Source organism: Oryctolagus cuniculus, chromosome 5, assembly GCF_964237555.1.
Source record: "Oryctolagus cuniculus chromosome 5, mOryCun1.1, whole genome shotgun sequence".
In the NCBI taxonomy this organism is placed as follows: Eukaryota; Metazoa; Chordata; class Mammalia; order Lagomorpha; family Leporidae; genus Oryctolagus; species Oryctolagus cuniculus.
Window position 1 is genome coordinate 63388727 of NC_091436.1, and position 25930 is coordinate 63414656.

General features: G+C 37.4%; 1 protein-coding gene across 1 annotated transcript in view; it reads left to right on the forward strand.

Moving 5' to 3' along the window:
• SEC63 (SEC63 homolog, protein translocation regulator) overlaps positions 1–25930 on the forward strand; it is an 87306-nt gene that overhangs the window by 41051 nt on the left and 20325 nt on the right. Inside the window, 13 exon segments of the mRNA NM_001171321.1 lie at positions 1346–1458; positions 6644–6705; positions 7253–7311; positions 8360–8410; positions 9743–9851; positions 12005–12099; positions 12181–12313; positions 14743–14835; positions 15521–15675; positions 17543–17690; positions 21117–21199; positions 23376–23435; positions 23617–23790. Of these exon segments, the coding sequence (NP_001164792.1) occupies positions 1346–1458; positions 6644–6705; positions 7253–7311; positions 8360–8410; positions 9743–9851; positions 12005–12099; positions 12181–12313; positions 14743–14835; positions 15521–15675; positions 17543–17690; positions 21117–21199; positions 23376–23435; positions 23617–23790 (1335 nt within the window).

Here is a 25930-nt window from a genome sequence, read left to right on the forward strand (position 1 = left end):
CACCCTCCAGTGGCCGCCGTGGCTGGCGCACCACGCTGCCGATGGCAGGAGCCAGGTACTTATCCTGGTCTCCCCTGGGGTGCAGGGCCCAAGCGCTTGAGCCATCCTCCACTGCACTCCCTGGCCACAGCAGAGAGCTGGCCTGGAAGAGGGGCAACCGGGACAGAATCCGGCGCCCCGACTGGGACTAGAATCCGGTGTGCAGGCGCCGCAAGGCGGAGGGTTAGCCTAGTGAGCCACGGCGCTGGCCTAGCCTTGTTTTTTTAAAAAAATGCTTTGATAACATTTTAAAAAATATTTGTTTATATATTTGAAAGACAGAGTGAGAGAGAGATCCTCCATCTGCTAGTTCACTCACCAAATAGCTGCAACATTTTGGGCTGGGCTGTTCTGGAACTAGGAGCCAAGAACTCCATCTGGTCTGCCACATAGTAGCAGGGACTGAGGTACTTGTGCCATCATCTGCCACTTCCTCGGGCACAGTAGCAGAGATTGGAAGCGGAGCTGCCAGAACTTGAACCTGACTTGCATGGAGTACAGGCGTCCCGAGTGGCAGCCCAGCTATCTGTGACACAACGTCAGCCCATCTAGCCTTTTTTGATAGAAAAAAATGAAGCTTGAAAAATTTGTATCTTGCGTAGAGTCCCATAGCTTCTTAGTAGCCAAGCTAAATCTACTACTGTTTTCAACTTTTCCCCTAAACCACATTTTTTTACTTAGTCTCTTGTTCAGTAGAATCCTTGAAGGAGTATATTTATCTAGTTTTCTTCCATGCAGAAAAAAGGTTTGCATGACATCTGATTTATCTTGTGTGATGCCCATGGTCATCAAGAGAGACTTCCCAGGATTGGAAGGTTTGGGGGCAACAAACTAATTACTAGTAGAAACTGATGTTAATTAAGACACAGGCCAGGTTATTAAATATGTACTTTATATTGATAATATATTGACAGGCAGATAAAGCCGCCAGGTGTTTCTCAGATTATAAAGGAAGTTAACCTTTGATCTAAAGTGTCTTTGAGCCAGTCTTATATGCTGTGATCATGTTTTGACATTTAGATATCAGTATTTCTTTATTTTCTTTATATGTGTCATTATATTGTTTCAATCTCAAATCATCAGTGCCTAGTATACTGCACTTCACTCAGTAAATGCTCAATAAAATAAAAGCTGGACAAAGTAAGTGTAATTCTTATTTTAAAATGTATGAGAAAATACGTGGGATAAATCTTAATTGTTTCTCAGATTATTAATTGAGTAGTTTGTGTTTTCAGTTTAAAATAGGATAGCTTACTTCTTTACAGTTCTGTGATTACTTTGACGAACACAAAGCTTTTCCTTTTAGGGAGCAACAGTAGCAGAAATTAAGAAACAGTACCGTTTATTATCACTTAAATATCATCCAGATAAAGGAGGTGACGAGGTTATGTTCATGAGGATAGCAAAAGCTTATGCGGCGTAAGTACCATATGACATGTTATACATTTTTAAGAGAGATAAATATAGCTTTTTCTGTTTTAATAAAATAGTAAGTAAAATAGGTGTCACATACATTTATTAAACGCTGACCTTGTGTGCTTAGTCCTTTTTAAATGGGACTCTTCAGTAGTCCTAATCTAGTAATTCAATTAAACCTTAATTTTAAGTAACAAAGTTGAGAGTCAAGATAGTGCATTTGCCATGTGGACTTGGTTAAATCAGAGAGTAAATGATGAGTTAATAGAATTGTTTCCCAAGTATCCTGATTAGAATTGGATATACTCATTCCTTATTCTCATTTGAAGACTTTTTTGTTCCTATTTATAATTAGATCTGTTTCTCTTGTTTTAGCAATACAGCTTCTCTCATTTAAACTAAACACAAGTTCACTTTTTACTTTTAAGTGCTTCAGTTCTGGAGTCTTTTTCATTTTAGAATTTTGTTATAACAAATTATTCCTGGTTCCTATGTGTTAATTACTGTACTTGTGATCCAGAGTTTTACAGTCTCCTTTTTATTGCCTAGAGAATTTTTCTTTAATCATCTTTCTAGAACTTGCAAATCCTTGGTTGCCTAGAGAGGTGTATTGTTATTGTCAAGATCCATGTAGTGTTCATAAATGCATTATGTGCACACTGTGTGGGGAAGAATAGAGTATATAAGTATATAAAACTAGAAGTAGTTACTTATTGGATGCTAATATTATAATAGATCTAAAAGATTAGCTGGATTCTACAGGACTCAGGATAGAGATATCCTTACTCATCTCTTGCGTTGCATTAGGGGTAAAATTTTTGAGGACTTGATATATAATTTTATGAGCTAATTTAAAAAACACAAGTAAGTAGTAGAAGACAAGTAGATTTAATAGTAAACTGTGAAAGTGGCATGTGGCTAACAGAAGTTTTGGAAGTATTATCTTATTTTTGTGATTAGTATAGACTATGTCCCTGTGCACCATGTCTCTCTTTGTGGCTTTGTAGTTGTCATAAATTATCGTTCACTTTTTTTTAGAAGATTTATTATTTGAAAGATAGAGTTATAGAGAGACAAGGAGGGACAGAGAGAGATCTTCCCATTAGCTGATTTACTTCCTAAATGGCTGCAACAGCCAGGGCTGGGCCAAGCTGAAACCAGGAGCCAGGAGCTTCATCCAGGTCTTCCACATGATGACAGGGGACCAAGCCCTTGGGCCATCTTCCGCTGCTTTCTCAGGTACATTAGCAGGGAGCTAGATTGGAAGTGGTGCATCCGGGACTCAAACTGGCACCCGTATGAGTTGCTGGCATCTACAGAGCCACAACTTTGGCCCCTACCATTCACTTTAATAAAGCAGAGCTACCCAGGAACTTCTGAAGTGTGTACATTTTCCGCATAGCAGATGTCCGTATGCTGTCTTTCAGTTGGTGTCCCTTTCTCCTTTTTTTCTTTTTTAATGTTTTTACAAGATTTATTTATTTATTTATTTGAAAGGGTAACGGGGCTGGAGGGTGGGGGGGTGGAAGGAGATAGATAGAGATATCTTCTATCCATTTGTTGATTCCCCAAATGCAGTAACAGCCAGGGCTGGGCCAGGCTAAAGCCAGGTGTCAGGAACTCCATCTGAGCCTGCTTCCTAGGCTTGCTAGCAGGGAGCTGGATCAGAGTAGCTGGGATTCAAACCAGCATTCCAATATGGGATGCTAGTGTCCCAAGTGGTTGGTTAACCCATTGTGCCATGATGCCAACCTCTTCCCCATTTATCCTTGTATTTTCTTCAAGTCATTTAAGGAAAATTGGATTTCTAGAAAGTGTGAGATAGCCAAGATTATTTAATTAGCAACTCTAATGTTTTTGGTGCAAGTTTTTTGACCCCCTTAGTATTCAGGTATTATAACAGGTTCATTATTTTGTTCTCAGGTTACAGGTACTTAACTGTTTATGATGTATAGTCACTATTCTAAAAGGTGTGGAAGAAGAATACATTTTTAAGGCTTTCATTTTTCACTCAGTTACATGATAAGGCTATAGACTATTTTGTTTATAAAATGTGTTAAATACACAATATCAGAACAATAAAGAAGTAAAATTATCTTAGAGATCTTGTAACTTGCATGAGTATAACTAAATTAGAGGAGTCAGAACATCTAATTCTCTGGTTCATTTTTCCGGATACAGTTTAAGTTTGGCTTTCAGGTATAAAACCTGTCTTTAAACTGTTTTATAGCAAGTGGAAAGAATAGGTGCTAGCTTAAAGAATTTTAATTGTTTTCAAAAGATTTTTTTATTTTACTTGAAAGGCAGAGTTACAGACAAAGAGAATGGCCTCAATGGCCAGGCTGTGCCAGGCCAAAACCAGGAGCTAGGAGCTTCATCCAGGTTTCCCACAAGGGTGCAGAGGCCCAACCACTTGGGCCATCATCCTCTGCTGCTTTTCTTAGACCATTAGCAGGGAAGCAGAGCAGTCAGGACACGAACCTGTTCCCATATTGGATACTGGCGCTGCAGGTGGCAGCTTTGCTCCCTATGCCACAACACCAGGCCAAAGAATTTTAATTTTTAAAAAGCATGTGTTTTCATGTGCTTCCATCAGGAGTATGTAACTTAACATCACATAGCTAACTTGGTATTATTCACAGTTCAGTGAAAGCATTCTCTAGATCAGACCTTAAAATCTGGGGTCTCTGAAATTTAGTACAAAACTTATGTATGTTATAATGTGTATATTTTTTCTCCAGGCCAAAAGGAGCATATATTTCATCCTGTTCTATTTATTTGTTTATTTGAGAGACAGGCAGGGGACCAAGAGAGAAGCAACCTTTTCCATCTTCTCCAGTCTGTTGATTGCTTTTGCAAATGCCTAAACCTTCCAGTGTTGGGCATGGTCCAAAATCAGGAACTTAATCCAGATCTGTCATATGGGTGGTGGGAGTCCAATTACTTGAGCCATCACTACTGCCTCACATGGTCTGCATTAGCAGAAAGCTGGAGGGAGGAGTTGAACCCAGATACTCTGATACGGGATGCTGGCTTCATTACCAGAGTCTTAACTACTAGGCTACACTTTAGCTGTATCGAATTAGATTCCCAATAGGATTTATGATGCCTTGCCTCCCATTTCTCCATTCTCTACTCTCTGTTTCTCTACATTAAGGGATATAATAATTTTTGGGAAACCATATCCGCTTAAATTTTAGAAATTATATTAATACTGTTAATACCACTGATCATGTTTAACCTTGCTATATGTGAACTATACTGCAATTATATTATTTTTTAGTATTTTAACTCTTAGGAATGATACCATACCAAACCATTAGTAAGTAACAAAAAGTCATTTGCTTTCTTAAACTACTTGTAAAAGGGTTGCTACTTTCTTTAATTTGATTCTTCAACATAATACCTGTCACATAACAATTATAAAAGTCAGATTAATGAATGAGTTAATGTGATTGCAATCAAATGTATGTATGTATATACAGTTTGCAAAATCAGCAGTACTTTGTGTTGTGAGCTGTGTTTTGCAAAATCTAGAGATACTGTGTAGAGAACAGAACAGTTTGTTGTGCAGTTATCAGAAAGGCAGACAGGGACAGAGATTCTGTTTTTGGGGAAGAATCTCATTAGAAGACAGAATATTCAGAGAAACATTAAAGGTCTAGGTTGAGTGGACAAATTGTACAGGGAAACCAGGGCAAAATATTTTGAGAAACATACCGACATCAGCAGGAATCTTAGCATTTTTTTAAAAATAAAATTCCTTTTTTTTTTTTTTTTTTTTGGAAAGGGCAGAGTTACAGAGAGGCAGAGAGAGGTCTTCCATCTGCTGGCTCACTCCTCAAATGGCTGCAATGGCCAGAGCTGATCCAATCAAAAACCAGGAGCTTCTTTTGGATCTGCCACGTGGGTGTAGGGGCCCAAGCACCTGGGCTGTCTTCTTCTGCTTTCCCAGGCTGTAGCAGGGAGCTGGATCGGAAGTGGAGCATCCAGGGATCCAACCAGCGCCCACATGGAATGCTGGCACTACAGGGGTGGTCTCTTTACCTGCTATGCCACAGCACCGGCTCCCTTAGCACTTTTTAACTTGCAAATTCTCTAGTAATGCTTTTCATTGGCTTCTGTATTTTACTGTGGCCTTAAGTTGAATAGTAGTTGGAATTAAGTTACATAGTAGTTGCAATTTATTGAGTATTAAAGATGTCATCAAGGTAGTTTTCACAAATGACCAAATGTATAAGTTTAAAAATATTTTTTTTAAGATCTATTTATTTATTTGAAAGAGCTACAGAGAGAGAGAGAGGAAGAGACAGAGAGAACATCCACTGGTTCACTCCCCAAATGGCCACAATGCCCAAGGCTGGGCTGGTCTGAAGTCAGGAGCCAGGAGCTTCTTCTGGGTCTCCTTCATGGGTGCAGGAGCTCAAGGAATTGGGCCATCTTCCATTGCCTACCCAGGCACATTAGCAGGGAACTGGGTCAGAAGTAGAGCAGACAGACTTGAACTGGTGCCCATATGGGATGCCAGTGCCATAGGCCCCTAAAAATATTTTCAAATCATTGAAAACTAGTAAGAGTATTTTTTGCTATTTTATGAAGGTAATTCTGCATCCCCTTTCTGAACTTGGAACTTTATAGAATAGAAACTTGCTTTTTAAGTTCCTGGAAGTAGAAATATGGTTAAAGTAAGATTTGAGCAGAATCTTTCATTGATGATCTATAAGAAAGCCTTCCTTACTATGCAAATAATTTTGGTCAGTTTTTTTGTGGGTCTGCCTTTTCACTACTTTGTGGAGTTTTTGAAGGAATCAATAATTTTTTCCTTCTTAACATGTATTTATTTATTTGAAAGGCGAAGTGGCAAAGAGAGGGAGAGGCAGAGAAAGCGAAATTGATTTCTCCCAACCTTCCATCCACTGGCTTCTCACATGCTCACAACAGGTTTCCCATACGCGTGAAAGAAATTTTAGTACTTGTGGGCCCAGCAGGAATTTGTGTCAGGGCTCTGTAGTTAGATGATGCATCGTGATGTGTCCTTTCCCTTCTTTTTTCTGATTTTAGAGAGAATTGTATTGATTCCATGGATTAATGTCTTCTAAGAAATGAATTTGTTGGTTAATGGAGTTTGTCATATATATACTTAATTTTTCAGATGTGGCTAATTTTGTGACTGTTCTTTTAATGCTAGTTTAACAGATGAAGAGTCCCGGAAAAATTGGGAAGAATTTGGAAATCCAGATGGGCCGCAAGGTGTGGTAAATGATGATTTTAAAATATTGGCAAATGGTATACATTATGAAAATATTAAGTGCATTAAAAGGGATATTTTGATTATTTTAACTTCTTAATAGGAAAGGTATAGCTACAAGGAGTTAAACAAATATATTAATTGATGTCTCTCTAATTTTATTTTTCATTCTTACGATTAATCTTAAAGATAAAACTTTGATTTGGAGGGAATAATCACTATTATTAGTCATTTCAGGTTAGTAGATAAAAATTAAATGAGAAAACATTTTTCTTTGCTGACTTCACTTTATCATATATTAATAGTATGTAATATAAACTCAAAACATGAAAAAGAGCGAAGGACTTAGTCTACTTAAGGGTTTTTTTCCCTTAAAAATTTTAATAGCACATATCTCAACTATTTTGTTATAGGGACCCACTTAATGTAATATTTCTTAAAAGTTTTTTTTTTTATTGTTTTCTTGGGGAGGAAGGAGAGTTTTTGAGATACGAATAAATATATAAGTGGAAGTAGAGACCTTAGAAATTGATATTTTTCCTATTTCAGCCACAAGCTTTGGAATTGCCCTGCCAGCTTGGATAGTTGACCAGAAAAATTCAATTTTGGTGAGTACATTTAAATAAGGCATGTTATGATGTATTTGATGTACTGTTATAGAAGAGCATTTCAGAAAACTCATGGGAAAATAGAATTAAATGGTAAGTTTATTTTGCTTCAAAAATTTGAAAACCATGCATGGGGGTGTGGGTCTTCTAGATTTGGAAGAGGAATATTATGAAAAATTATAGATTTCAAAAATTATTGTGCTGTTTTTTGTGTTGCTATAAAGAGAGCTATTTCAAAGAAAATACTGATGTACTGTTTTTATTTTAACTATGTATTATGAAGATGGTTTTTACATAATGGAGAAAAGAATTGGTTACCATTATCAGGCTACTGGTTTGGGAGAGTGTGTTTTAAATGTAATTTTTTTTAAAGATTTATTTTTTACTTGAAAGTCACAGTTACACACAGAGGAGAGAAAGAGAGAGGTACATAGTTGCTGTGTTTATCATTTAAGTGTGTTTATCATGCTTAGGATTACTTTGTGAGAACAATAAAGAAGGGAAAAATAGTTAACTGCCAGATTTAAGATTAAACACTAGGGAAAAAAATTGATAGAAATTACTAGCAAACAGATCACTATTATTTAGTGGCTTAGTTGGGCAGAGGAACCAGTTTAGCCAAGGGCTTCTTATCTCATTAATTTCCAAGGTGCCAATAACTTGACACAGTCTGAATATATAAATACCTTACTGGAAGGTAAAATAACTTATAAAATTGTTCTGCTGTTGTTATCTATATTGTGTCAGTAAATAGCAAATTAAGTGGTAATTTATTATAGTGGATAAGAGCATAGGCTGTAGATCTGAACTGTACTACTTATCTACGAGCAGTGTGACTTCAGACAGGCTATGCAATCTGTATGTATAACAGGTACCCTGTTCACAAAAGGAAGCCTTTATTATAGACTGATAATAAGGGTTGATTGAAATAATACACGAAGGGTGCTTTTGATAGTGCTTTTCCCATTATAAACCTTGAAATAAGTATTCATGAGTATTGTTACAATCTACCTGATGAAGGCCATCCTTTTTTCTGCTTCAATTCTAGGTTTTACTTGTATATGGATTGGCGTTTATGGTTATCCTTCCAGTTGTTGTGGTAAGTGTAAAATTTTAATCTGTATTAGAATATAATCCATTGACCCTTTTTTGTAAAAAAAAAAAAAAAAAAAAGGATTTGTTTATTTGATTTGAAAGCTAGAATTACAGAGAAAGAGGGAGAGACAGAGAGAGAGAGATCTTCCATCTCCTGGTTCACTTCCCAAATGGGCACAGTGGCCAGGGCTGGGCCAGGCCGAAGCCAGGAGCCAGGAACTTCATTTGGGTCTGCCACATGGGTGCAGTGGCCCAGGGACTTGTGCCGTCTTCTGCTGTTTTCCCAGGCTCATTAGCAGGGAGCTGGATTGAAAGTGAAGCAATTGAAACTTTAATTGGCACCCATATGGGATACTGGTGCCCGTATGGGATGCTGGCACTGCAGATGGCAGCTTAACCTACTACGCCACAGTGTCAGCCCCAATCTGTTGATCCTTGAATTTAAGAATTTTCTAGGCAACTATAGGATCTTCTAAAGGTGACATCACTTGAATCTTTAAATGTATATTCCTTCCCAATGCAAAAACATAGAACTGAAATAATACAGATATATTTGAAGTCTTGAATGAAAGTCTTACTTCTTCATCTCTTCAGTTCCATTTTTATCAGAGATAATCATTGCTAGATTTGGTGTTTTCTCTTAGATATTTTCTACTAATTTTTGTACACAAATGGTTTTGTATGCTTTGATGTTAATTTACTCGATGTGTTGTTCTGTGTGTTTTTTGCTGCTTAATAAATAGAGGGTACAGCATACAGAACAGCTTCATTTTAAACAATAGCTTCCTAGTATCATAATATGGAGATCCCATCAAGTTTATGAATTGTATCTTTTATTACTTAGTGAATTGTGTTCTTTCTAAGTCTGCAATTTGTCTGAGTCCCGTTTGTAGGCTAATAATTAACCTGTCATGCATTCTTCATAGAATTGTGTGAGAATCCATTTATTTGAAACCTTGTGAATGAAAATATCATGTCAACTCTAAAATTGTTCCTATATTTATACAGTATTTGTTTAAGACTTTTTTTGTGTCAGGAATAAATTTGTTGCTTGTAGCAGTGGGTGGTTTTATTCCTATTTCATCCTCAGTTTTTACATAAAACTTATATGCTTTAATCATATAAATGCAGTGACTTAGGATAGTATTTTGGCTTCAGGCATTATAAGTATTTGCTAAACAAATAATTTGAAAGCTATAACAGGGTTTTGTTCTAAAGCTCAGTATTTTTATTGGTTTGTGAATATTTGGAAAAGTTGACTGTTATTATATTTTGCATCAAACTATCAGTGTTGTTTTCATGCATTATTTCTTGTTTAATTTTATTTGTGTTTTAGGGCTCTTGGTGGTATCGCTCAATACGCTATAGTGGGGACCAGATTCTAATACGTACAACACAGATTTATACATACTTTGTTTATAAAACCCGAAATATGGATATGAAACGTAAGTAAACAAATAGCTATACTATTAGTCACACTACTTTCTGAGTCATTTATGTGGAGTTGAGATATATTCCTAAACTCTACTGGAAGAATTTCATTTTACAGTTTTATAGACAATCAGTTCATGTAACTAAAGCTGAAGCAAAGAGCTCTGACCATTTATCACATTTCTTGATTTTTATTTATATTATTCCCATTTACTCAGTTATGTATATCATCAAAAATTTTATGTATACAAATTTTGTGTGTGTGTGTGTGTGTTTAAAGATTCATTTATTTGAAAGGCAGAGCAACAGATGGAGGGAAAAAGAGAGAGAGGGAACTTCCGCTAGTTCACTCCCCAAAGACCTCAACAGCCAGGATTAAGCCAGGCTAAAGCCAGGATCTTGGAATTCAGTCTGGGTCTCCTGTGTGGGTGGCAAGGAGCAAGTACTTGAGCGTGCTGCCTCCCAAAGTGTACATTAGTAGGAAGCTGGAATCCAAAGCAGAGCTAGGCGTGACCCCAGGTACCCTGATAAGGAATGCCATGTCCCAGGTAGGTTTTTAATTGCTGTGCCAAATGCCTGCCCTCTTTATGTGCTGTTTTAAAGCTCATTTTATAATTGACAAACTGAAGTAACGTGCTGAAGGGATATCTAAGTGACTGAGTCAGGATGGAACTTGGTGTACTAGTTTCTGATCTTGAAACCATTGCATACAATATACTGTTAAGACAATAAAAATAAACTGAGGTCTTGGGTATATTGAAAGAAAACTGACAGAATATTTCACTCCCAGAGTCTTATTTATAAAGCTTTTTATGAAAAAAAAATTCCCTAAATCTTTTTCCTTGATTCCATAAAGCAAACTTTGTAGCATTTATCTTTGCATATAATGTTGCCTTTCAGAATGACTTCTGCAGCATCACAGATACCCCTCTCTCCTTCCTTAAAAGTAAAAAGACATAAGTTTTTAATTGCCTGCTATGGGAGAGTCCCTGTTTTTTTGTTTTTGTTTTCTTTCCTCCAAAATTGAAACTGACCTTTTCGGATTTTCCAATTTTACTGAGTTTCTTGGTAGTGAGAAAATGACTCCTTAGGATTGTTATGAATGTGTGTGAACAGATAACTATTTCTAAGTATTTCTCTCCTTTATACATTTTATTCTTTGTTACATAAGATTGAAATACTAATACAGAATCTTACTCCCTTATAAAAATGCTTCATGTTTAATATCTTTTTTTTGCCTCAATCTTGATTTCTGTTTCATTTCTGAGAGTGTATTGTAGCCTTACACAGTTCTTTTTGAAAAACATTAAGCTAGTGAATTCCTTTACATCCTTAGGTAATTCAGCTGTCTTGAGCATTTTCCTGAAATTTGAGGGTAGTAACAGTAATAGCTCCCACTGTGCTTGCCGTATGTCAGGCACATTGAAGAAAGTGAAGGGCAGAGAGATCATTTAGCTAGAAAGTGACCAAATTCCAGCATCTATTGTCTTGCCTTTCGTGAGTCCATTACATATATTTTCTGCTGTAATATGAGATTGATGACTACAGTGCCAGTTCTTGAAGAGCCATAGAATGGTTAACAAAAGTAATGCTAGTATTTGAGGCTATGAATTGTGTATTTCAGTCGTGTGTATTTCCACAAAACCCTTCAGGCTTCTATAGTACAATTTCTGGAAATCACAGCATAGTTTAGTTTAGTTTAGTTTACTCAGCTCTGAGAAGTCATGCAATAAAGAAACCTTTCACTCTTTTTAGCCCATTATTTCCAAGCATATTTAGCCACAGGGCCCCTTCTTTTTTTTTTTTTTTTTTTTAACCTAACAGTTAACATCACATGGAATGCTAATACTCTGTAGAACATTGCTATGGAACACATGCTTGAGGTTTAGAAATAGATACTATTTTTAGTGATTTTAATGCATCAATTGCTTTGGTTCTCTTAATTTGATATAAACGTCACTTGGGATAGATGATGTGCACATTTAAAAAAGTGAGATTTTTTTTAGTGGGAAAAGTTATCACTTTTCAGTAGTGGAGTTCAGATGGTTTTTAACATTGTGCACAATTTGAAAAGTGTCCCACTTTAACATTAATGAAGTATTCCTGAGAGGAAAATTAATAGAGAAGCAGATTTATTTACTTTCAAAAATTTCTTTCATTTCCTTAGGCCTTATCATGGTTTTGGCTGGAGCTTCTGAATTTGATCCTCAGTATAATAAAGATGCCACAAGCAGACCAACGGATAATATTCTAATACCACAGGTTAGGATCATCTCTTCAATTAAGCACCAGAATGAATGCTTTAAAGAATGTATTTTTGAATAATTGTTTTATTTGTTCTAGCTAATCAGAGAAATTGGCAGCATTAATTTGAAGAAAAATGAGCCTCCACTTACCTGCCCATATAGCCTGAAGGCCAGAGTTCTTTTACTGTCTCATCTTGCTAGAATGAAAATTCCTGAGACCCTTGAAGAAGGTACTTGTAATTTTAATATCTACAAGGTTTTTTTTTTTTTTTTTTTTTTTTTTTGGACAGGCAGAGTGGACAGTGAGAGAGAGACAGAGAGAGAAAGGTCTTCCTTTGCCGTTGGTTCACCCTCCAATGGCCGCCGCTGCAGCCGGCGCACCGCGCTGATCCGATGGCAGGAGCCAGGAGCCAGGTGCTTTTCCTGGTCTCCCATGGGGTGCAGGGCCCAAGCACCTGGGCCATCCTCCACTGCACTCCCTGGCCATAGCAGAGAGCTGGCCTGGAAGAGGGGCAACCGGGACAGAATCCGGCGCCCCGACCGGGACTAGAACCCGGTGTGCCGGCGCTGTAAGGTGGAGGATTAGCCTATTGAGCCACGGCGCCGGCTTATCTACAAGGTTTTGATTGTACCGAAGAACAGATTTCGTTAGACCTAATAGTGCAGTGTTTTTCTCACTGTTCTTTTTTACTCAAAAATTGCTCAAGGACCTTTTTAAAAGATATCTATATGCTATATAATTACTGTACATAGAGTTTGAAGGACTAAATAAGTCAGAGGTTTTGGCAAATGTCAAAAGTCTAATACTTCACAGAGAGAATGCTCTTTATGAAAAATATTTGGATAATTGTGGATTATAGAAAAAGTTCCTAATGACTTTTTTTTTTATGACTTTTTTAAAGGGACATTGTAAGCATTTTGGAGAGACAAAAAGTTTTGCAGCAAATATTTCCACTGACATCCACCTCCTTCCCTACCCACCCCTTCTTTCCAACAGTGGTTACTAATAGTATCTGTTTGATCTTTATTTAAAGTTTCATAAACACTTGAAGCTGTCTATTCTATGTAAATGAAAAGTAGTAGATTGGGACAATGTTATTTCCATGGATGCCATTAAATTGATTGTCACCTGTTCATCTGTATTATTTCTTTTTTTTTTTATTTCCACTTTGTCTTTTCTTTTTTTTCTCTCTCTCTCTCTCTTTTTTTTTTTCTATTTGACAGAGTTAGAGAGAGAGAGAGAGAGAGAGAGAGAGAGAGAGAAAGGTCTTCCTTCCATTGGTTCACTCCGCAAATGGCCGCTACGGCCGGCGTCTGCGCCGATCCGAAGCTAGGAGCCAGGTCTTCCTCCTGGTCTCCCATGTGGGTGCAGGCACCCAAGCACTTGGGCCATCCTCCACTGCCCTCCTGGGCCACAGCAGAGAACTGGACTGGAAGAGGAACAGCCGGGACTAGAACCTGGCACCCATATGGGGTGCCGGCGCCACAGGCAGAGGATTAGCCAAGTGAGCCATGATGCAGGCCCCCATCTATGTTATTTCAATTGAAATTTTCAAAGAAAGTTATTAGGAAATAAATGTTCTTTGTCAATGAGATCTTCCCACTTCCCTTCTCTTTAAGCTAATAATGCGGTCAAGTGCCTCTGGAAAATGATACCCAGTAATAGGTGATAGAATAGATGCTTATGATAGAATGTAGGAGTACTGTCTGGGAACTTTGGAGTTGAAGTATTCATTTAATTAGTAATTCTGTTGCTAATGTTCTGTACAGATATGTAGTCATCTTAATTTTTACAAAGTAAAAATCTGAAGCCAGGAGCTTCTTCCAGGTCTCCCACATGAGTGCAGGGGTCCAAGGACTTGGGCCATCCCATCTTCCACTGCTTTCCTAGGCCTTAGCTGGATGGGAAGTGGAGCAGCTGGGACTTGAACTGGTGCCCATATGGGATGCCAGCACTGCATGGCAACTTTACCTGCTACACCACAGTGCTGGCCCCAACTTAAAGACTTTTTTTTTTCTTTCTTTCTTTCTTTCTTTCTTTCTTTCTTTCTTTCTTTCTTTCTTTCTTTCTTTTTTTTTTTTTTTTTTTTTTTACAGGCAGAGTGGACAGTGAGAGAGAGAGAGACAGAGAGAAAGGTCTTCCTTTTGCTGTTGGTTCACCCTCCAATGGCTGCCACGGCTGGCGCATCGCGCTGATCTGAAGCCAGGAGCCATGTGCTTCTCCTGGTCTCCCATGGGGTGCAGGGCCCAAGCACTTGGGCCATCCTCCACTGCACTCCCTGGCCACAGCAGAGAGCTGGCCTGGAAGAGGGGCAACCGGGACAGAATCTGGTGCCCCGACCAGGACTAGAACCCGGTGTGCCGGCGCCACAAGGCGGAGGATTAGCCTATTGAGCCTTTTAAAAACAAAAACATTGATTCATTAAGCTAAACTCTGTAATATGAAAAAGTACTTTGACTGGTAAGAGCCCAGGTTTTCTGACTTGTTTTTGACATAGTGATACTGAGGAGAAACTTCCTTTCAACCTGTAAAACTTGGAGGTCATGTGAAATATTTGTGGTACAGCTTCAATTTAGTATTAGTCTTGGGCTGCAGGTGATAAAGATGCTTTACTATAAAATTAGAATGATTTGTTTCAGGTTTTTGATTATTTTACAGATCAGCAATTTATGCTAAAAAAATGCCCCGCTCTACTTCAAGAAATGGTTAATGTTATCTGCCAGCTCATAATAATGGCGCGCAGCCGGGAAGGTGAGGAGGAACTGTAATTCATTGTGTTTCTCTCTTTCTTGTAAGCATATGCAGATTACTCTTTATAGTTTTATGTTTTATGAGTACTTACGGTAATTCTCTCTACCAGTTCAATCAGCTTTCACGATTTTTATTGTTTCATTGTTTGACTTGCAGAGATTTAAAATCTTCTTTTGCCTTTCTCTGAATATTTTTGTAGTTAGGTCATTCTGTATTTTAACAATGGGCTTGAAATAATAATTATTTAACTGATGTAGTGATTCCCCCAACATGATTTTGTGTGTGTGTGTGTGTGTGTGTGTGTGTGTGTGAGAAAGGAAGAGAATTGGGATTTGTAGAAAGCGATGGAAAGGGAGGCCCTTAAGAAGGAGGCAGCTGTGGTGATGTCCGTTGCTCGCATGCTTTCTGTGTGTTCTGAATAATGAGCGTCTGATAATTTACCGCTGTGGGGGGTAATGCAAAGACGTTTTCATTAAGTCAGTGGTTGTTGCTGAATAATGTGTATTTGACCAAGTTTGTGATTTTTAAATATTTTCTTCATTAACTTTGAAAGAAAAATCAACATTATGATCTTAAAATTTGAGGTATGAAGGCTGTTAGTGTGAATTTTGTGTTTGTGATGGATTGTATATTCCTGAACAAGTGAAAAATCCAGCCCTGCTTGTTTTTTCCTGTTCTTTCTAAGAAAGGGAGTTTCGCGCTCCAACTTTGGCATCCCTAGAAAACTGCATGAAGCTTTCCCAGATGGCTGTTCAAGGCCTGCAGCAGTTTAAGTCTCCTCTTCTGCAGCTCCCTCACATTGAAGAAGACAATCTGAGACGGGTTTCCAATCATAAAAAGGTAGTTCGCTGCCACTTTTGTTTTTAGCAGTTTGTCATGTTTCTTCAAGGTAACATGAATAAAAAATTATTTAAAATGGTTACCATGAATTTCTTAGATTTAGAATGTCTTAAGTATTCTAAAACTTTCTCTTGTGGTTCTGCTAATATTTTCTTGATTAGGTAGCTTATTTTAGAATATTTCACTATTGTAAATACTTTTACTGTTTTGGGTGGGTCAGTGTGTTTTAGCAGTTAGCACTTTATTATCTTATATGAAGATACTGTTAACAGGGAAATGGCTACGAAGGCAACCTCCATTCTTGTCTCAATTTCATGTGGACAAGACAGTGAGCAAGGCAAAATTTATTTAAGTCAGAAATCACCTACCACAAAGGAAGGAGGCTCCAAGAGGAAACTTGCCAAACTGGGGTCTTTTAAATGCAATTGGGGGAGGGGAATAACAGCTATCAGAGGGAAGGCACAAAACCCTCCAGAGGGCCGGAATTGTAATCCTGTCTAGCCTGATAGTGATAAAACAAAAAAGCCATCAAAAGGCTGAGAGACAGGTAACCTCACCTTTCTATTCTCATGATAAAACTAGAAACTCAGAGGGGTGGGATCAGTACTTTCATCTTGCTAAAGGTAGCTTTTGGCAGAAGCATCTTGTCCACTCTGAAAGAGACTCTCCCTTTTTTCGTTCCACAGGGACCTGGCCTAACACAGGGACCTGCCCATCTAACTCCTCACAGTATTCAGAAAGTTCATGGAAAATGAAATTAAAAGTGAGTTTATTTTGGTAAAAAAGGTTTTTTTCCTAATAGGTGGAAAATATATATTATAAAAAACTATATATGGGTTTCAAAATTGTTTTTACATCAAAATAGACTCATACTTCTAATTCCATTTTCCATAAACTTTTTGAAATAGCGTTGTATTACCAAAAATAATGTAACAGTTAAAAATGTTTTGTATACTTTTCAGCCCCTTTTTTTTTTTTTAAGATTTATATATTTTAAAGGCAAAGCTGTATAGAGAGAGGGAGAGATACAGAGGGAGAGAAATCTGCCCACTGGTTCACTTTTTTTTTTTTTTTAAGATTTATTTATTTCAAAGTCTGAGCTAGAGAGGAGAGAGAGAGAGAGAGAGATCCTCAACCTGCTGATTCATTCCCCAATTGGCTGCATTGATCTGAAGCCAGGAGCCAGGAGCTTCTTCTGGGTCTCCTGCGTGGGCACAGGGGCCCGAGGGCTTGGCCCATCTTCTACTGCCTTCCCAGGCCATAGCAGAGAGCTGGATCGGAAGTGGAGCAGCCAGGACTCAAACCAGTGTCCCCTGGTTCACTTTCCAAATGTCTGAAATAGCCAGGGCTGGGCCAGGCTTAAGCTAGAAGCCAGGTACTCCAGTGGGTCTCCCACATGAATGGTAAGAACCACCCAGAAATCTTCTGCTGACTTCCCAGGTGCATTATCAGGAAGCTGGATCAGAAGCTGAGCAGCCAGGACTCAAAACTCAGCACTATAATATGGAATTCTGGCATCTCAAGCAATGGCTTAACCAGTTGGTGTTACTTCTTGCTTGGATGAAGATTCTATATTGGTGGCCTCTAACTTTCTTTTTTCTTTTTCTTTTTCTTTTTTTTTTTTTTTTTTTTTTCAGATTAAAAAGCATAAGCCTGTGTTAACTGTTAACTGCGTAATAAAAAATTCTTATTTAAATCTCCATGAAAGAAAAGCCATGAATTTGCCATTTGTTTTATTTCCTGCTTTGAAATGCATATATCTTAACATTTTTTTCTGAAAGCTGCTGGATCTTAAGTCAACATGCTAATAATTTCCTTTTTATGAAAATTTTATGAATTAGGAATTTATTTTCTTTTTTTTATTCAGTACAAAATTAAAACCATCCAGGATTTGGTGAGTTTAAAAGAATCAGATCGTCACAGTCTATTACACTTCCTTGAAGATGAAAAATATGAAGAAGTTATGGCTGTCCTTGGGAGTTTTCCATATGTGACCATGGACATAAAATCGCAGGGTAAGTCGGTTTCTGTGTTGAACATTGGCTCTCATTGATTTGACTTAAGGTTCCTGAGACATTTTATTGAATAAAAATATAACTTGTAATTAGACTTAACAGTTGTTTACCTAAGAATCCTGATTTTATTGTCTTCATAATAAGACTAAGACTGAGAGCTCTCTATTTTGTATTTCAGCTTTCAGGAATTTCTTAACTTTTCCAAAGATGAAAGAGATTTTCAGGTATAATAAGACAGTGAGAGATATCTGAAACACATTGTTAATATAAAAAAAGTTTCATGTTCTAAAATTTTTTTAATATTTATTTATTTATTTGAAAGCGTTATACAGAGAAGAAGCAGAGAGAGAGGAAGAGAGAGAGATGGCCAATCCAAAGCCAGGAGCCAGGAACTTCTTCCTGGTCTCCCATGTGGAACAGGGGCCCGAAGAATTGGGCCATCTTCTCCTGCTTTCGCAGGCCATAGCAGAGAGCTGGATAGGAAGTGGAGCAGCTGGGACTCCAACCGGCACCCATATGATGCTGGCACTGCAGGCAGTGGCTTACCCGCTACACCAAAGTGCTGGCCCCCTAAAATTAATTTTTAAAAACCCAAACCCAACTCGTTTATGTTAATTAAGCCTTGGAAATTACCTTGTTTTATGCCATATTTCAAGTGTTTTTCTCATCTTACCTCTGTGTCTGTTTTGAGAGGAAAATAGATTCTTTTTTTTTTTTTTAACTATATAATTCCCCTGTGAGTTTTTTCTTTTTTTTTTTTTTAAGATTTATTTATTTACTTGAGAGGCAGAGTTACAGAGAGAGGGAGAGAGAGAGTTTTCCATATGCTGGTTCATTCCAAATGGCTACAGTGGCCAGAGCTAAGTGTATCCGAAGCCAGGAGCCAGGGAGCTTCTTCTGGGTCTCCCATGTGGGTACAGGGGCCCAAGCACTTGGACCATCTTCTGCTGCTTTCCCAAGGCATCAGCAGGGAGCTGGATCAGAAGTGGAGCAGCCGGGACTTGAACCAGTGCCCATATGAGATGCCTGCGCCACAGGCGGATGCTTAAACTACTATACCACAAAGTCACCCCACCGCATGAGTTATGATAGCTGGAAAATAATATTGTAGAGTAATGACAGTGTTAGTCATCACCTGCTCCATTCCTTCATTCTGATACTGTTCTGAGCTTTAACATTGTTAAAAACATTGTTAAAGTGTTAAGTGAGTGACACAGGTGTTGTGCCATGTATTGATGCAACAAATGTTGAATGCTGTGTGTTCTTCCTGGTGCTTGGGAAACAGTGATAACACAATCTCTGCCTTATTGACTTTGCATTTTAAAAGGAATTGGGAAGAAGTAAATGGCTCCCAAATATTGGGAAATAAAGGCAGACTATTCAGTCTGGCTTTGCTTTGGCTAGAGTATCAGATCCCTGTTAAAATTTGGACTGCTTTGGTGGGATGTTGAGGTTTCCTTTTGGGTCCTGGAGTTTTCAGGCTTTAAAAACTGTAATATAAAAGGTATATTTAGGACTGCACTTACTTAACCAGGAACTATTCAAATAAAAATCTGGTTTGGGACTTAGAGGTACTCTTTGATATAATCAAAAATTTTTGAAAGTACATACTTAGAAAATACTGTTAGAAGATATTTTCATATAAGAAATGAAAATATTCATTCTCACCAGGAAACATGGCCACAAATTCCCCTCCATAGCATCTTATATAGAGAGTTTATGACTTTGTATATTTATTGTAACTTATAGTTAATGAAAGAAGAGTGGAAGCAAGAAAAAGGGACATAGGTAATACAATACTGAAGATGGTGGGTTTCCTTCCCCCACGTTGCTGGAGGCTGTATAGAATCTCCTGTAATCTTTTTCTTCATTTTAAACTATCAAATGGCAGTAGACATTGATATAGTAGTCACTTCCCATGTTTTGCTCATGCACATACCTCTTTATAAAATGAAAAGTGTAGATGAATGTGTGTCCTGGATTTGATTTTTGGTAATGGAGACTTCCAGAGTGGAGAAGAATACTGTACCCTTTTGACACTCAGTGATCATATTCAGAGCCAGTGAGGAGTTCGCAGTTAAAGATTGTTGGGACCCTTTGCTTCCCAACTGTTGGTATGTCAGAAAAGACTAGGATGGAGTGTACCAAATCTAAATTCCCAGAACTGTAAGCAAAAATAAGTAGTGAGGAAATCACTTCAAGATAAAAGCTGTAGAAAAAGTGAGTTAATTCAGTGGAAATGGAAGATATGTTTGAAAAATTATGTTATTTTTATTTTTATTTTTTTAGATTTGGTCAATATGAGACAAATATAGTTTTAAAAATTAAATAATTGCAAAATTTTATTTAGTAATATTTATTGTAGAAAATAAGTTTATTTTAAATATTCATTTATCTGAAAGGCAGAGTGACAGGGTGGGGGTTGTGGAGGAGAGAGAGATGGAGAGATTATCCATCTTCTGGCCACTAGTTCACTCTCCAGATGGCCACAACAGCCAGGTCTGGGTCAGGCTGAAGTGAGGAGCCAGGAACTCCATCCAGGTCTCCTACATGGGTGGCAGGAGCCCAAGTACCTGGACCATCTTCTGCTGCCTTCCCAGGCTTATTAGCAGAAAGCTGCATTGGAAGTGGAACCGCCAGGACCAGAACCAGCATTCTGATGTGGGATACTAGTGTTGTAAACAATGGCCTAACCTACCACTCCACAACACTAGCTCCTTGGAAAAATATTTTTAAAGTAACTTTTTATTATTGTTAGTTTTATTTGTTTGAGAGAGAGAAGAGAGAGCTCCAATCTGTTGTTTCACTCCACAGATGGCTAGAATGGCTAAGGCTGAGCCAGGCTGAAGCTGGTAACCAGGAACTCAGTCTAGGTCTCCTGTGCGGGTAGCATGGACCCAGATACTTGAGCCACCACCTGCTGCCTCCCAGGTTATGTGTTAGCAAGAGGATAGAATCAGGAACAGATCATTAATAGGTTTAGGACACTAGCTTTAATTCATTATGTTATTCAGGGGTTGCTCATACAGATAAAATTTTGTGAGTATAAGCTTTGTTCAATTTAATAGAGTGAGCCCTGTTTTTATATCACTATAAGAGAACTGTGTTCTGGTAGTCCTCATATTATATTGTGATTTCAAAGACCTGGATTCAAGACATCAATGCCAGTTTCTGAACTTCATTTTCTTCTTTGAAGTGGAAATAATAGTATTACTTTGGAGAGCTTATTGTAAGGATTAAATGAGTCAGTTTGTAGGTATTTATTGGAGTCACATACAGAGTAGTCTAAATTATTCTTTAATAAGTTTAAAATATAATATATTCAAAATATGGTAGTACCACATTGATTTGGGTAAGTAAAATTTTGCTGTTTGTGTTGACATACAACTTTAATTTGTTCTCTTTTATTTTCTTTCCATCTTACAGTATTGGATGATGAAGATAGCAACAATATCACAGTAGGATCCTTAGTTACCGTGTTGGTTAAGTTGACAAGGCAAACAATGGCAGTAAGTAATCTGTTTGTATTTTTATGGTTCAAGAGTAAGAGATCAAGATTTTTATATTTTTCTCATTTTAAGTAACTTCTCAAGGTTGAGACTTGTAGTAGCAGTTTTAATTTTTTAAATTTAATTTTGCAAGTTCTGTTAGCTGTTATTTGAATTCTAAATTAATTTTTGTAAGGCATAGTTTTCATATGCAGCAAAAAAGCCTAGAAAATAGATTAATTCTTCATGTGGTAGATTAATTATCAATAAAACGTTATATTAATAACAAAGTAATGTGGATATTGGTTGTTAAGTTGTACTACACAGAGGCTCATTACTGATCATTAAGAATTTTATCAGCTACTCATTTTCAATCAATTCCTTAGAGGATTTACTTTCATAAAATTTAAAACATTTAAAAATTACAATGAAAATAACTTTTTCTGGTGTGAAAAATTCTTGCTGTCTGGTAAAAATCAAGCAATGCAGAAAAGTATGCAAAGAAATTAAATTTACCTACGGCTTTGAGACGATTAGTTTTACAGCCCATCCCTGCGTGTCTGCTAGTGCATGTATGCCTGCAGAATTCAGTGGTGTTTTTATTATGGATCCCTTGATTAAACCCCTTGCCAGTACCAGGTGACCATAACTCACACTGTTATGTATGTCCTTTCATGGCTGTCTGCATGTTCATATTTTTTATCTGGACATTTTGACATTAATGCTTCTCTAATTTTTTTGTTACATGTTATGCATCTTGTTTTTATTTCTATTACATACATATATATTACCTTCCAAGTCAGCCAGTAAAATTGTAACTTAGTGGAAAAAGCAAAATTGCCTTGGAATAAGGAAAATAATTGAGTATTTATATTCCCATTCATGTATAACCTGTCCTTCAGGTTGGGTAATCAGGTACATTGCTTTAAAAATTTTTTCCTCCTCTCCCCTTCTTTAAAATTTATTTATTTGAAAGACAGAGTGACAGATTTTTGATATACTGGTTCACTCCCCAAATGGTTACAGCATCTGTGGTTGGGCCAAACTGAAGCCAGGAGCCAGCAACTTCCTCTGTGTCTCCCATTTGAGTAACAATGAATGTCTTAGGTACTAGAGTCAGCATTTGCTGCTTCCTATGTACATTAGCAGGAAGCTGGATGGGAAGCAGGGACTAGAACCAGCACTCCAATATGGAAGGCTGGTGTCCCAAGCAGCAACCTAACCTGTTGTGCCACAATACTGGCCTCAATTTATTTGGAAAGCTTTATGTTTTATATATATATAAATAACATATACAGAGAGAGAGAGAGACAGACAGACATAGAGCAAGAGATCTTCCCAGCCTGGGCCAGGCTGAAGTCCAGAGCCTGGAATTCAGCTTGGGTCTCCAACATAGGTAGCAATATTCCAAGTACTTGAGCCATCATCACCTGCTGGCTCCCTGGGTACACATTAGTGGGACGCTGGATCAGTTGCAGAGCTGGGGACTCCAACAACGCACTCCAATAAGGGATGCAGGCATGCCAAGCATTGTACCAAACACCTACCTTTAAACTTTTCTTTTAATTCCATTTCCCATGAACTTTTTTGCAGTACACTTGTATAGATCATAAGGTTAGCTTTAATAACTATAGGGGGTTTATAAAACACAGCCTACATCTTTGTCATCTTCTAGTATAGCTTGTTACTGGGTTCTTTATGAGATTTAAATCTTAAATTTATAACTTCTGTACTGATTCTAAACTGATGATGCAGCAGATAAATATATTCTGGAATATGTGGATTTTATTGGTGATCCATTTCTTAGTCACAGAACTGAGAGCAGTGTCACTATAATGAGGTTTGAATGTGAGAAAATAATTTGATGTCTTTAAATTCTCATGACATTAAAACACTCAAATTTGACTCCTGTTAGAATTATAGTAAAATTTTAAACTATGAAATATTTTTAGCTTTATAATAAATTTACATATCTTGAGTCACTTTATTTCTGAAGCAGACTATGCTTTTCAAAATATACTGAAGATCAGAAGATAGCTATGTACAAATGTACACATTTCTCAGTTAGTAACTGCTTAGCCCCTCCATCCCCCACTGTAGCCAGTTGAATGAAACTTACTGATTATGTATTTTAAAGGTTGTTTGTTTATGTTAAATGTCGGTTTACAGATTTTACGTTTTGTCTTGCTATCCCTAGGAAGTATTTGAAAAGGAACAGTCAATCTGCGCTGCAGAGGAACAGCCAGCAGAAGATGCGGTAAAAACTTGAGCTTTCTGCGCTTCTCTTTCCTAGTGAAAGAAAGCTTTTATTTGCTTCTCTGATTGACTTCTGTAACTGTTGGAGAGTAATTCAGTCCTTTCCATCTAAAATTTATTGTGAGTTCCAGGTGAACCTGTTGCTGCAAGTCACTGAGTGTGTTGTGTGTTGTGATTTACAGCAGGGTGATATTAATAAGAACAGAACAAAAGGAGGATGGCAACAGAAGAGTAAAGGACCTAAGAAAACTGCTAAATCAAAAAAAAAGAAGCCTTTAAAAAAAAAACCTACGCCTGTGCCATTACCACAGACAAAACAACAGAAACAAAAGCAGGCAAATGGAGTTGTTGGAAGTGTAAGTTTATTAACTTTGTTAATTCATTTATTTATTTGGAAATGCAGGAAGAGACAGGACTAGAACCAGCTCCCATCTATGTGCGGGTTCATTCCCCAAATGCCTTCACTACCAGGAGTGGGCCAGGTCAAAGCTGAGAGCACATGACTCAATCCAGGCTTCCCTTGTGAGTGGCAGAGACCCATGCTTTATTGTTTACACAACAGCACTGACCCCAGTATAAGTCTTCTACCTCTTATTTTACTAATTCAAATTTGTCTTAACTTGTCCTTTGGATTTCCAGCTAAATACTTAAAATAAGTTTGACAATTTCTACTTTAAAAAGCTGCTGGAATTCAGATTGGTATAACATTGATGTAGTTCATTTTGGGGAGAATTGACATGTTAATATCGAGGCTTTGGGGTAGGTTTTGTTGTGAAGCCTGTAAAGCCTCCCACCTACCTGTATATGCCATACTGGCATCCCATACAGATGCTAGTTCAAGTCCTGGCTGCTCCACTGCCGATCCAGCTCTCTGCCAATGGTTTTGGAAAGCAGCGAAAGATGGTCTAACTATTTGGGCCCCTGCCACCACCGTGGGATACCTGCATGAAGCTCCTGGCCCAACCCTGGCCCTTGTGACCATCTAGGAAATGAGTGAACCAGCAGATGGAAGGTCTCTCTCTCTCTCTCTCTCTCTCTGTCTCTCTGTCTCTACCTTTCTCTGTAGCTCTGACTTTTCAAACAAGTAAGTAAATCTTTTTTTAAAAAAAGTAATAATGATGGACCCTTTGTCTTCATTTTGATCTCAGAAAGAAAGTAAACAATATTTCACCAAAAAGTACAACGATAGAGGATTTTTGTAGTATTTTAAAATCAGCTTAAGGAAATATTTATTCCTTTCTATTTCCCAACTTCAGATACTGAATTTTTGATTTTCTCCTTTTGTTAATGTGGTGAACTATATTGATGGATTAAAAAAATTTATGCCATTCTTGCATTTTTTAAACAGATCTCTATAACATGGGATCCTTTTTCATATTTATTTGGATTTGGTGGTATTTTGTTTTGATTCTTTTGTGTGCATTTATGCGATAATACTGTTTTATTGCTCCCTTTTTGTAATATCCTTGTCAGGTTTTTATTTGATTTTTATTAACCTCATTAAACAAATTAGGAAATATTCTCTTTTACCTGGGAAAGTTTTATGTAAGCTTGGATTTGTTAGTTTCTTCTTTGGAAGAATTTTCTAGGGAAGCCATCTGGTAATAGATGTGGTTTAGTTATAGAATATGTTTCTTTAACATATATTCTGCTGTTTTCTTTTATAGGTCTTAGGTTTTTTTTAGTTTTGTTTTTCAAGGAATTTGTTTCCTCTAAGTTATTAAATGTATTGACATGAAATTATTTTTTATTTTTACAATTTTTATTTATGTGAAAAGCACACACACATACACACATACACACACAGATGCTCCATCTGCCATTTCATTCTCTAAATGCCCACAACAGCCAGGGCTGGGCCAGGCCAAAGCCAGGAACTAGGAACTCAGGCTAGGTCTTTGCATAGGTGGCAGGGAGCCAAATACTTGGGCCATCACCTGCTGCCTCACTGGTTATGCATTAGCAGGAAGTTGGAATCAAAAGGAGAGCTGGGACTTGAACCTAGACACTAACATGGGATGCATATGTCCCAGGTGGCAACTTAACATCTGTGACAAACACCTACCCCAAAGTTATTTTTAAAGTCTGTCAAATCTAGTTACGTCTCTTTTATTAATTATGTTGGTAGTTTGTATTCTGTCTTTTTTTTCTCTCTCCAGCTTTGCTGCCTAGAGGTTTATCAATTTTACTAATCTTTTCTAAGAACCAATTTTGGGCTTTGTTGGGAGGGGGTTCTCTTGTATATCTGCTTTCTCTTCTATACTGTTTACTTCTTTCTTTAATTTGCTGTCTTTTTTCTTCTTGAAATGAACTAGTGGGTATTTTGCCTGGGATATTGAGTTTCCTTTCTGCATTACAACCCTGTCAGTTTATAGAAAGTGATCTCAACTCCCAAAGCAGTACTTTGCTGTAAACTGCTCATTTTTCTCAAAGTATTTTGTATAATTGTTGATTTTTTTTTAAAGCTGAGTCATCTTCACCATTGTGGTAGTAGTA